We start from the raw sequence: 13,181 nt of genomic DNA on the forward strand, positions 1-13,181 counted from the left end.
TGAGGCTATGCAACCCACACTGACTGAATGGATAAATCTACACCTAGTAGTACCTGAGGAGTGGGTGTAAGCTAAGCAATGTAGGGCACCAGCTGCCTTTGCTCAGGCGCAGCCACGCTCTACCCTGCGGCTGGCTTGGTCAGAGGTGCTTTGGCCTCTTGTACATCAGATACCTGCTGAGGTAGGAAGGGCCTTTGATAACCACGTGTCTGTTAGCACTGGTGTAAACATAGGCTGATGGGACAAGGCAGATCTGGGGACAGAACATCGGGAGGCAAAGCACATTTAAGCCAGTAGACACCCACCTTGCGAGAGGTTCCTTGAAGGCGTGCACTGTGTGTTCCTCAGAGCTGAGAGGAGGCAACTTCCAGGCAGACCTGTATGCTGTGGAGCCTGAAACGAGGCAGAATGAGAGGCAGTCAATGTGAATAGGAAGGAACTACTGACTTAGGATGAGGGGCTGGGGCTTGAAGGCAGATAGGGGCTTCTTAGGTTGGAAGTGGGGGAAGGGCTGCTGGGAAGGGCCAGATACCTGCAGGGAACTGAAGGAAGGTTCTTGGCTGGAGCAGATGCATTTGTGGAGCACCTCCAACCTGGCACCATCAATTCAGGTCTACTGTACAATTTTTGGCTTAGGAGTTTGAGAGATTTTGATACGCTGTGAAGTGGCATTCATTGCCTGTAGAGGGAAGTGTGTGTTTGTGTGTGTGTGTGTGTGTGTGTGTGTGCGCGCGCGTGCCCGTGCGTGTGTAAAGCAACCTAGATGTAGCTGGTCAGGCTCCTGTCCTCCATAGGGGGATCATAGCAGGAAGTCCAATGTCTATTCTATGGTTATGAACCTGGGATTGATCTGTGGCACCCCCACTACTACAGTGTGAGCCCAAGCAAATCACTTTACCTCTCTGAACCTCAATTTCCTCATCTGAAAGACAGTCTAATATAAAAATCTACCCGAAGGAGTGATAATATTTTCCAGGTTAACTCCTGAGGGTGAGGATCACACGAGGTAATTCATGTGAGCGCAATCTGTAAACCATAAAGCATTCTACTACTAATAGTGGTTGAAGAGGCGTCTCTTCCCAAGTAGGCTTTGCTAAGTAAGAAAGGATGTGGGGGGTACTGCTGGCCTGTATCTTGAAGCCTACTGATGGGAGATGGGCAGATACTGAAAAGTCTGTAACAGGATGTGGCCTGGTTGGGGTCTTGGGTGCCGTGCGTGCATTTTGACCAAAGATGTATGGCGGCCCCTGGGACCAATGGAGAGGCTTTGTGAACCTACGCGAACTGACAGGGTTTGAGAATTGAGGGCTATGTCAGTGCTGGGAATGCATCAATCTGGGAGCTTCTTCCCAGCTGTGTGGGAATCGACGTCAGCCTGCCGCCTCAGGTAATATAGGTCCAAGATCTGCCACCCACGATTCTGTCATCCATAAAGCTTTGGTAACCGGAAGTGTTTCTGTAAGCTTGACCTAAACGCTTCTGGTGGTAAAACCAAAAATGGACGTCATGAAGCTATTTAGAGAATCCTGAATTTTCTTTATTTTTTTTCTTTATGTGCCTTATTATTAACACTTGGGGTTAATAGTCACTTTTTTTTTAAATTCTTTATTTGCCTCATTATTAACACTTGGTGTTAATAGTCACATGTTTCCCTGAAGTGATGTCCATGTGTTTGCTAGACCCTGCAAGGGTGTCACTGATACGTGGCCCTTGGCTCTGTCACCTTTCTGAATTCTGAAATTCATCTGGCCCAAGGTTTTGGATGAGGCATGGTGCACATGTGATACTAACACCAGTAAGAGGCAACATTTGTTAGATTTATAGAGGCCTAGAGTTCCTGGATGTTTGTCCTTCCTCCAGCCTTCGGCCGCCAGGGACGCCCCTCCCAGGACTGAGGCCCTCCCTGGGTCAACCTGGATGGGTGGATACCTCACCTCCTGCCATACCGCACCATGATGGGAAATCTCATTTGATACCCAGCACAGTTTTCCGTGGTGGAAATGGGATGAACGCAGAGCTCAACATAGGAAGGCCCCTTGGCAAAAGCATGTACGTACACTAGTCGTTTATGTTACACACGGTCTGCCCGCAGTCTTGCTTCAGGTGAGTCTCACGGTGCAGCCACCCGGAGCCTGGGCCCACTCACATGACTCGGGTAGTGTGATCTGGGGTCTGATTTTGAGAGAAAGGTGATGACAAAAGCAGCTTGGCAGCCTCCGACGCCCAAGTGCTGCTTCTACAGCTCTTTGCCAGCATCGATAGGGAAGCATGGCTGGAGGAGAGGGGCAGAGAGGACGCCACACAGCCTGTGCTGGTTACTCTTGCACAGGCCTCTGCCTGGGGAGCCTGTCAGTTCTCTCTGGACAGGATGAAAAGATGCCAGAGAGCAGCTTGTTGAGGCTGGTCTGCAGTGGTCTTGTTTTCGTTCATCGTCTCCATTTTTTTCTCGAAGGATTTTGGATATTTTCCCCTCACCCGGGGGTGTCTTGACTAGTGATCTCATGTCTTGCAGCTGACACAGGTGAACATTAAGGAGGCAAGGAGGTTAGGTGAGGCCAGGCAGCCTGGAGGCTGAGGCAGGCGGCACGGGGCCTGGCGCGCTGTGAGTGCTTCCTGCAGGGGAGTGCCTTGCGGTCACACATTTGTTCATTGTCTTCCTCTTCACCAAAGCAGTAAGTGAGAAAGCGGGTCTGGAGTCCTGTCTTTGTCAGTCTTTGTCACTGACAAACTGTGTGACCTTAGCTCACCTCCATTTCCTCCTCATGTAAAATGAGGGTACTAGAACCCACACCCTGGTTGGGATATAAACTTCAGGTAGTGCCATATAGTTCTCACTCACTGCATACTCGGCGACTAATGATATTATCATTAGAATTCATTTGGGCCCCGAATTCCCAAGTGAATGTTTTCCCTGAGCAAAATTAGGGTTTTCTACCAGCCCAAGATCTAGAAGCTCTCTCTTACCTGCCCATCCAGCTTCTGTGCCTCAGTGACCCTCCACGTACCCTGGTTGCCTGGGAGGACATACAGTGATCACCCTCATAGTATAAGGCTCATTCAGCAGCCCAGACAAGGCCCTGGCCTGGGTCAGTCTGTGGCAGTGTAGCATCGTGGCTAAGAGGTCAGGGTTTAAGTTCCAACCCTTTTGGCTGTGAGACCTTGAGCCAGTGATGCCCCTTCTCCAAACCTCTGTCTGACCATCTGTGTACTGGAGCTAATACAGAGCGCACAGTCCCTGGGGCCGCAGTGAGGACTTAATGAGTTGAAAAGGCTGGAATGGATTTGGTGCACAAAGATGTTACAGGAAAGAGAAGCAAGACAGTGGTGCTGTCATCTTTCGTTTGACTTGACCCCCCGCCAGCTGACAATGGCATGAGAAGTGCTGATGCCACCCCACCGCCATCCCACCATTGCATCCCTCTGGGAACTTACTCTTTAAGCAGCTTGTTGATGTAGAAGACCAGTTACACAGGAAATGGAAAACCAGGATCCCCCTGATCTTAGTACCGTGAAAGGCATACTTAGGAAACGCCACATGTGCTCCCTGGAGCCTATCTGGCATCCGGACAGGCATCACTTGAGTGAAGACTGAAGCCCCCCCACCCCATGCCACAGGCTGTGGCTTTGTAACTGGAAATGTTTCGCTGGCCCAGCTGGCATCTCTGTGAAGTTCACGAGCCACGGTGTGAGGCTCAGGTGAGCCGGTGATCACTGCAGCTGTGCCCCCGTGGGGCTGGAGCCGGAGGAGGCGGGGATCTGGGACTCCATGGGCTACACACAACCCCTGTTCACTGAGTGCCTACTGGAGGCCGGGGAGGGGCACCAGCTGGTCTCTGTGGGGTTCTTACTTCCAGGAGACCCAGGGCAGGTTAGAAGTAGGCGACGTCCACGCTGCAGACCTGGGATTGAAAGCAGCTCTGTCTGATGGCAGAGCCCATGCTCTTTCAACTGTCCCATCTTATGGCCACTCAACACACTGTCACTCAAGGGGGAGGACTGGGACTTATGAGGCTTTGCTCCTGCCCAGGATTCAAAGGCTGCCCTTGGACTCCAAGACTCAATGGAGAGACATCCCAACTTTGAGGACTTTTGAAAACTTTAAATGTGAACAGCACATGCCGTTTAACAAGAACCCCCTTTGGTATGCCTTCCACCCCTCGGTGTTTTTATTGGTCCCTTACAGGCCCTTAGAGAAGTTTCTCATATTGACAGGCTTTGCAATGATGTTACAGACATATCACATCACACCAGTTCCACAAGTGATAACAGCCACTGCTTCCCAAATGGCACGTTTCTTCAAGTAAAAAGCAGATGGCTGCATGTAGCATAGAGGGACATCATGTCTTGGTAAAGACAGAATTGAAATTCTTGGCAAAGCAGGACATCCCTTTTAGTACTTGGCCTTGTGTCATAGCAAACGAAGGCCGGTTTTCCTCATCAAACCAGCAAGATACCTCTTACTACCTTTTTCAGTGTTAGCTACTAACTTCATGAGGGCATCTGTCTAACAAGGCATATGGTAATTGGGTGCAACTCCGAAGATTCCTTGTATGCTCCTGTTTTTATCCCTTGATGGTGGCATATTTCAAGCCGTCTTTAGCTGTTCCTTCTATCGATGCATCTATTCACGCCTGAGGTGTGTTTCATAAGGGCACCAGCAGAAGGGCCCCTGAAAGAATAGCACCAAACCTTACAGTGTTTCCCACTCTGACTTGTCCTCCGGCTTTTGCTTCAGAAGTGCAGGGGGTGATGGGAGCTGCCTTGGCAACCTGGCTGTGGGCTCCCCTTTGCAAGAAGCATCTGCTTGTCAGAGCCTGAGTGTGCAAGCTGGCAACGCCCGGTGACATCTGGGCTTTGCCTGCAGACCCAGCGACCAGAAGTGCCTCTCCTGGCTCAGAAAGCATTCTACCAAGAGTCCTTTTTTTTTATTCCAAGAGAGCTGTCATTGTTTCTGTTCCCTGAGGTTCTTTGTCAAACTGGATCTGAAGGAATAAGCAGAAATCCTCCCTAAATCCAAGAGGAACGGGGAAAAGGGAGGAAGGGGAGTGACCAAATGTAAACTCATCCCGATGAATGCAACGCAAACGGAAAAAGAACCGGTCATACCTCAACTCAGTGACAAAGCAATGCTTACAAAGGTCTGATTCGGCATTTCTGTTTTCCTTATTTTGTTTTAAGCTCATGCTCTACGAAAAATGCATACTTGTGAGGAAATGAATCACCTAGGAAGCGTTGCTAGCAAACACTGGCGCTCGGGAGACACCTGGTGGAAGATTTTAGAAATGCTCTGCTTCCTGGCTCTGACAACAGGAGGTTTGCTTGTTCCAAGCCAGGCCTGTCCACCCAACCCCCGCTGAGCTGGCGGGATCAGTGAATAACAAGATGGAAAAGTCTGGGCTTTAAAAGAAACAGGAGAGGGAAGGGGGAGAGGAGGGGAGCAAAGATGAGGGAAGGGAAAGCTTGCTTGCAAGATGTCCAGAGGCACATGGGACTGTGACTAACCCCTTCCATATGAGAGAATCCACTCACCTTATGGTCCTTGGCACAGAGCGTGACCCAGGGTAGGAGCTCAGCAACTGTCAAGGCTGCCATGATGCCTAGCCCTTCTACCCCGCATGTTCCAAGGGGCTTCTACTTCAACAGAATCAGATGCCGATTGTGATCCAATTCACTTTCACCGCCTTGAGCCCCCAGCCAGGAGCCAGGATGTTGCCACTGCATCACAGACCTCAGGGCAGCCCAGGCCATTGGAGAGCAGACCCCCAGAACTGCCTCACACGAGAGCAACTTCCAGGAACGGGGTCCTCGGTGCCCAGCATATTTGGTGGCAGTCAAAGCCCACATCAGGCTCCTCAGAACCATTTCACCTGCCCACGGAGACCAGGGCCCTGCCCGCCACTCTGTGTGGGGTTGAGACAGCCCCTCTTCGCGGTGGGCTGAGTACAGCCTGGGCCGCTCTGCTTTCTCATGCAGGTAATTCTGATCATGGCTCTCATCCCAGTCATCCTCTGAAACCCAATGAGCAGTGCTAGTCCCGGGGACACAGCAGCAAGTAGAAGGGGCGGGGCCTGTCCTCAAAGAGGGCCCACCTGACGGTCCTGGCTCCAGAATGAAAGCTAAGCCTTGAACTCTCCCCTGAATCCTCACCCTTGGGCTGTGGTGAGGTATCATGTAGTATTTACCAACTTACCGATGTGTGCTGCCCTCAGCCCTGAGCAGGGTCAACGGTGGGAATGCAGTAGAAGTCCAAGGGCAAGGGACTTGTGTTCTCTTGCTGGACTATGGAAAGTGTACTGAGTCTTAGAATTCCCCTCACACTGGATCAGCATGGCCTAGCTGCATTAGTGCCTGAGGCAGCACCCGCCCCCCCCTCACCGACCTTCCTGTGGCCCTAAAGTGGCATGGAAAAGCAGCTGAATATACCTGTTCCCTAAGAAGGGCATGGAAATTGTGTGTGTGTGTGTGTGTGTGTGTGTGTGTGTGTGAGAGAGAGAGAGAGAGAGAGAGAGAGAGAGAGAAGCACCCTCCAACGAATGTCACAGTGGAAAGTGGTGTGGACTGCATACCAGGTTAAGCTGATGCCTCATTGAAAGCTGGCATGAAGGCGTGCTATCTCAGGGCTGGGTGGGATTGCACATCACAGTGCAGTGGAGGCTGGCATGGACCAATGACAAGGATCAAATAAATGTGCTTGGTCACTGTCTCTCCAAATGTCATGAAACTCTGCCTCACAGGATTTAGGTGGTAGCCTAGGCATAAGAAGGAGAAAATCCTGAATTGCCTGATAATGATATTTGGTAATTAGTAAGAAAATCCCAAAGTAACTGGAAAACTGTGGAATTGACTAGATTAATATTTCTGATATGGACTTAAGGCTCAAGAAAGACAGGGTTCCTCTGTGGTAGCCACAGGTCTATATAGCCCTTATTATATAGCTTCCTACTTCTGTAGTGTACCTGTCCTTGTATAATCCCCTCCCTTGGTCCTTGTATGGGCAGAATTCACTACTTATAAACAATAGAATATAGCAAAGCTGAAAGGATTTTGCAGATATAATTAAGACCCCTAATCAGTTGCTGTGAGTTAATCAGAAGGGAGATTATCCTGGGTGGATCTGACCTAATCAGATGAGCCTCTCAAAAGAGGGCCAGGCCTCCCCTGAAATTAGAGCAATTCCCTGCCGGCCTCAAAGAAGTAGACAACCATGTTGTGGGAGCACCTATGAGAGGGTCATCTGGCAAGGAACTGTGAGTAGTCTCTAGGATCTGAGAGTGGCCCAGGGCTGATGGCCAGCTAGCAAACAGGACCTCAGTCCTACATCCACAAGGAACTTAATTCTGGCAACAGCCAGAGCCAGAAGGGAAGGGAAGCCAGAGCCTCAGATGAGAACACAGCCCCAGCCAGCATGTTGACTGCAGCCCTGTGAAACTCTGAGCAAAAGGCCCAGCTAAGCTGCACCTGGACCTCTAACCTATAGAAACTACAAGGTAATAGATGGGTGCTGTTTACAGCCACTAAGCTTGTGGTACAGATAATGCTACCGGGAATTGTACGTGTCTTTTGGTGGCCATGAGTACACTCACACGTTTTGAGTATATGCACCGGCATGGCATTGCTGCTTCCTAGGGCAGGCACGCGTTCAGCTTTAGCCTTAGGAAATACTTTCACCAGGTTTTCCAAAGCAGTTGTAGCAATTAGCACTGCTACAAGCAAGTAGGAGAGTTTGAAGTGCTCCATGTTCTTGGTAGCACTTGGTATCGTCCTTTCCTGTACTTCTGTTCTCTATTTTTTAATGTTTATTGATTTTTGAGACAGAGAGAGAGAGAGAAAGCACAAGCAGGGGAGGGGTAGACAAAGAGGGGGACACAGAATCCGAAGCAGGCTCCAGGCTCTGAGCTGTCAGCGCAGAGCTCGACGTGGGGCTCAAACTCACAGACGGCAAGATCATGACCTGAGCCGAAGTCGGAAGCTTAACTGACTGAGCCACCCAGGTGCCCCTGTTCTATATATTTTAAGTTCCTCTCAACTTGGTTCTTTTACTGAATTTTTAATTTTGCAATTGTAGTTTTAATTTCAAGTGATCCTTCACGTTTTTTTTTTTAATTTTTTTTCAACGTTTATTTATTTTTGGGACAGAGAGAGACAGAGCATGAACGGGGGAGGGGCAGAGAGAGAGGGAGACACAGAATCGGAAACAGGCTCCAGGCTCCGAGCCATCAGCCCAGAGCCTGACGCGGGGCTCGAACTCACGGACCGCGAGATCGTGACCTGGCTGAAGTCGGACGCTTAACCGACTGCGCCACCCAGGCGCCCCTCCTTCACGTTTTATAGTACTGTTTTTATACCAATCTGTTTTTGTTCTATATATTCAATATCAAGTCTCTCTGAGGATATTAATAAAAGGTATTTTTTTTAAGTTTTTTAAATGTTTTTTTGTTCTTGAGAGAGAGTGAGCAAGCGAGCGAGCAGGGGAGGGGCAGAGAGAGAGGGAGACACAGAATCTGAAATAAGCTCCAGGCACTGAGCTGTCAGCACAGAGCCCAGAGCGGGGCTCAAACTCATGAACCGTGAGATCATGACCTGAGCCAAAGTCAGACGCTTAACCGACTGAGCCACCCAGGCGCCCCTAAGTTTTTGTGTTTTTGGGCTTTTTTTTTAGGTAATTTATACACCCAGCATGGGGCTCAAACTCATGATCCTGAGATCAAGAGTCTCATGCTCCACCAACTGAGCAAGCCGTGTGCCCCAATAAAAGGTCTTTTTGTTTTTCCTTTTTAACTTGTTCTTCCCTGTCCCTTAGTCATCTCTTTCCTATAGGGCCAGCTTTGCTATTTCTTTTTCATGATACTTCTCTGTCATCTTGTACACCATCCTCAAATATTTAGCTTTTCTTTGTTGTCTGGTTATGCTTAAGAATGAGGTTGACTCGCAGCTCTGTGGCCCCAGGACTTATTCAGTGGCATTTAGTGTGTTCACAGTGTTGTACAATCAGCGCCTTTGTCTAGTTCCAGAACATTTTCAGCACTCTCAAAGGAGACCCTGTACATGTTCAGCACTTGCTCTCCATCCCCTCCTCTAACACCTGGCAACCATCAATTGGTGTTCTCTCTGTAGATGTACCTATTCGAATACTTTCTCTAAATGGAATTATACCATATGTGACCTTTTGTGTCTGGCTTCTTTCCATTGGCATGATGCTTTCAAGAGTCCTCCATACTGCAGCACGCATCAGGACTCCCTTTCTTCTTTATGGATGCATAATAGCCCATCGTGTGGCTAGACCACAATCCCTTTATCTGGCGACAGACATTTCAGCCAGTTTGGCTATTGTGAATAGTGCTGTGATGAACACGCATGTACAAACACTTGTTGGAGCATCAGTGTTCAAATCTTCTGGGTATATATGTAAGAGTAGAACTGTCGAGTCACATGATACTTCTATTTTCAACTTCTTACAGAACTGCAAAACTATTTCCACAGCAGCTGACTCATTTTACATTGCCACCAACGATGTCCAGGTTTTCCGATTTTTCTCCACATCTTCACCAACGCTTGTGATTTTAAAAGTTTTTGATAATGGTCATCTTAGTGGGTGTGAAGTGCTACTTCTTTGCGGTTTCGATTTACGTTTCTGTAATAACTAATGAATTTGAGCATCCTTTTCCATTCTTTATTGCCGTCAGGCTATATTGTTTTTGTTCCTTCATGATTATTTTAAAGGGAGGAAGAGGTGTGGTGAACAGAGGGATGTGTCACCTAAACCCCCTTTCAGTGATGGCCTTCTTGCCCCAGTTGCTGAGAGGGCACCTCCTTTGGGGCTGTCCACCCCTTCAGGGCCTGCCTCAGCTGCACAAGGCCACCTTGCCCAAGTTCGGACCCCTCCCAGGGTATATCTGCATTCAATGACTTATCAAGGTGATGTAGAAATATCTGGCCATATTGGCCTAACCCCCATGGGGTTAGCTGGGGCCTGAATCACAGCTCAGCTGCTGCCTCTTTCCACTCTTGCTCCCTTCTCATCCTTTCCACAGGTATGTCTCCCAAAGGCACTCACTGCGCACTTCACTCTGTTTTAGAGTTGGCTTTTGGATGAACACAACCCATAAAAGACGATAAACGTATGTGTCTGGTTCATTAACTTAAACTGCAGATGGAACCAATCATGTTTTCTTTAACATTCCAGAAACTTAGGGCACCCAGGTGGCTTAGTCGGTTAAGCGTCTGGCTCTTGATTTCAGCTCAGGTCATGATTTCATGGGTTCATGGGTTCGAGCCCTGCATCAGGCTCTGTGCTGATGGCATGGAGCCTGCTTGGGATTTTCTCTCTTCCACTTTCTCTCAGGCCCTCCCTCACTCGTGCTCTCTCTCTCAGAAATAAATAAATAAACTTAAAAAATTAAAAAAAAATTCCAGAAACGTAATACTTGCTTATGTATATACTGTATGTAGAAAGATTGGGGCTGTTTTCTTTGGATGCCTCTATTAAATCTCATGCAGGCACTGAGCTACAAAGTGGCGCCTGTCTTGAGACATTGGAGGCCTGTTTTTATGATGCTCTCAGCTGAATATTTTAGTCTTTAGTGAAACCAGGCTACTCCCCTAAATACTTCTCAGTGAGCTGAAGCTACTGTGTGAATGTCCTTGATATTTAGGAGGGCATTTCATATTCTGGTCTGCTGGGGTGTGTAAGTACTTTGGAAAAATATCTGCTTTGTGTTCCTTAAATTGGACTTTGTGGCCAAAAATTCAGTCTTCGGCTTTGCTCTCACTTCTCGTCCATCATCATCTCACTCTACTTCTGCATTTCATCCTTCACACCGCTCCATTTGCCCTGCAAGTTCAATCTCAGCCGTGTCTGTGACCTCTTGGGCTTTGTTGGAACATTGAAGGGACCCCCTTCTCCATTGGTCTTTTCTTTGCTTATGTCCATAGCTAGATTGAGGACAGAGAGGCCATCTTTCTGCAGAGAATTGGGTAGCCATCACATACCCTGGCTGCAGTCCCTTCTGGAATTCAGAGTCCTTGATCAGGCTCATGTGGTTGTTGGCCGAATCCATTTCTTTGTGGTTCTAGGGCCAAGTTTTCAGCTTCTTACTAGCTGTTGGCTGGAGGCCACCCTTAGGTCCTAAAGCCATCCAGAGTTCCCTGCCACGTGGCCCTCTCCAGGGACAGTTACAATATGGCTTTTCCACGACCAGTGGGAGAATGCCTCTAAGTGTGTGCTAACAAGATGGACTCATAGATACATCCTAATGTAGTCACACATGTGAAATGCTATCTCACCTTCACCATATTCTACTGGTTAGAAGCACAGGTTCTACCCACGCCCAAAGGGAGGGGATTATACAAGGGCACGACCTAGTGGGGGTCACCTTAGGGTGTGTCCACCGCAGCTGTCAATGAATACTAATGAGGCTTTGCCTGACCATCCTATCAACAATAACATGCAAATCCACCTGGCCTTATATTTGTCCAGACCGTGTGTGCCCACTGGCGTTCTTTGTTTATTTGGTTATTTAAGGTCTGCAAGCCCCACCAGGGCAGGCACTTTGAACTCCCGAGCCGCCAGCAGTGCTTGGTATACGTATCTGCGATACTTAGTAAGTATCTGTCGAACAAATGCATAAACGGGGGGACCTTTCAGATGGAGGAAGGCAGCTTCTCAAAGAGCTGCATTGAAGGAGAATGTCATTGGGCTGGTCTGCAAGGAAGTGTGACTTTTATGGAGTGATGACGGAAGGGAAGGGCTTCCAGGTGGAAGGCATAACAGGAGCAAAGGCAAAGAGGCAGAAAACTGCTGGTTAAGGACAGGGGTTGCATCGCAAAACTTTGGACACACCTGGAAAGATTCCAGCATAGCTCCCCAACAACGGAGTAACCCGCGGCTTGGCTGGTCTGCCAAGCGGGCGGGGCAGCTGGGCGGTGCTGGCGCTGCGCTCGAACCACGGCCCCGCCCCCTATGGCCGGGATCACGCGCAGGGGCCTCGCGCAGCACTAAGCCCCGCCCCCGAGGGGCGGGGCGGGATACGAGGTGCGCAGGCGCACTAGCATCCGGGCCGGCTCCAGGGCCTGTGGGGCCGGCCGCGGCCACTTCGCGCAGATCGCTCAGGTGACGCTGGGCTAGCGGCGGGCCCATCCACCGCAGCCTGTCACCATCGGCCCGGAGTGGCCGCGCCGGGACAGAAATGCCGCCGGCCGGCCAGTGTCTGCTTTGGCTTGGCCTGGTCCTGGCCTCCGTCTGCGCCTCCCTTGAGTCTGCGGCGCCCAGCAACTCGACCACAGGTGCAGCCTTGGCTCTCGCTCAGATTTCGGGTTCCGTATCTCCTTTCCTGCCTACACCGGTCCTTAACTTCCTGTCTCCGTCCCATCTGCTATTCTTTCTAACATCCAAACTTACTTTCCTCCCTCTCTCTGTCCCTCCCTCCATCCATCCTTTCTTCCATCCATCCTTCCCTCCCTCCCTAAATTCTTCTTTCCTTTCGTCTATCCTTCCCTCCCTCCCTCTTCCTCCCTTTCTCTCCCGACTTCGTCCAGGCTTGAGGCCTTGCCCAGAGCCTAATCTTGCCACCCAGGACTGGGGCTGCTTCTGTGCACCCACTCCCACCCTCCCTGAGACACAACCCTCATTGCCCCCTCCCTGTCTTGGTTGGCTGGGCTGTCCAGGGTGCAGGGGCCAGCCTAGGACCATTCAGTACCCTAGCACCCCCCATGGGTGGGGGTTCACTGTCAGTGCAGGTGATCTCACTGAAGCTTCTCTCTCCCATGCAGGTCCTCTGAATGTCCTTCTAATCATCGTGGATGACCTGCGCCCCTCCCTGGGCTGTTATGGGGACAAGGCCATAAGGTCCCCAAACATTGACCAACTGGCGTCCCGCAGCCTCCTCTTCCAGAATGCCTTTGCCCAGGTATGTCTAGGGACCTCTAGGTGTGGATGTGTACCTTGTGCACTGAGGGTTGGGGGATGGGGTCCTCTCAGCTACGCTTAGGTGACACTGATGGTGCCAGGCATGTGTTTTTTAGAGCGAAGCATAGTCTGGAAAATGGCAAAAGAGAAAACCTGGTTGTGCACTGGCAAAGAAGTTTGTGCCTTCAAGCTTGGCAGAGGGTGACCATCCCCTAACATGCTCAGGATGGTCCTGCCCAGCTTGCTTGCCCAAAGAGGATTGTCTGGTGCTGAGAAG

The 13,181-nt window shown here is 50.0% G+C and overlaps 1 protein-coding gene across 5 annotated transcripts in view; it reads left to right on the forward strand.

Moving 5' to 3' along the window:
* IDS (iduronate 2-sulfatase) overlaps window positions 1–13,181 on the forward strand; it is a 41,176-nt gene that overhangs the window by 6,143 nt on the left and 21,852 nt on the right. For 4 of the 5 annotated variants that reach the window (XR_006965549.1, XM_047098310.1, XM_047098313.1 and 1 more), the window contains exon 3: window positions 12,769–12,905. Coding sequence is in view for 4 of the 5 variants with exons in the window: in XM_047098310.1 (XP_046954266.1) it covers window positions 12,769–12,905 (137 nt within the window). In the remaining variant the exon portion in view is untranslated. Of the gene's footprint in view, window positions 1–12,097; window positions 12,283–12,768; window positions 12,906–13,181 lie in introns of those variants that run through there. The other variant, XM_047098311.1, reaches the window with a different exon arrangement.

Source organism: Lynx rufus, unplaced genomic scaffold (assembly GCF_022079265.1).
Source record: "Lynx rufus isolate CCGP_SWC_20201006 ecotype Redwood Valley unplaced genomic scaffold, mLynRuf1.p SCAF_46, whole genome shotgun sequence".
NCBI lineage: Eukaryota > Metazoa > Chordata > Mammalia > Carnivora > Felidae > Lynx > Lynx rufus.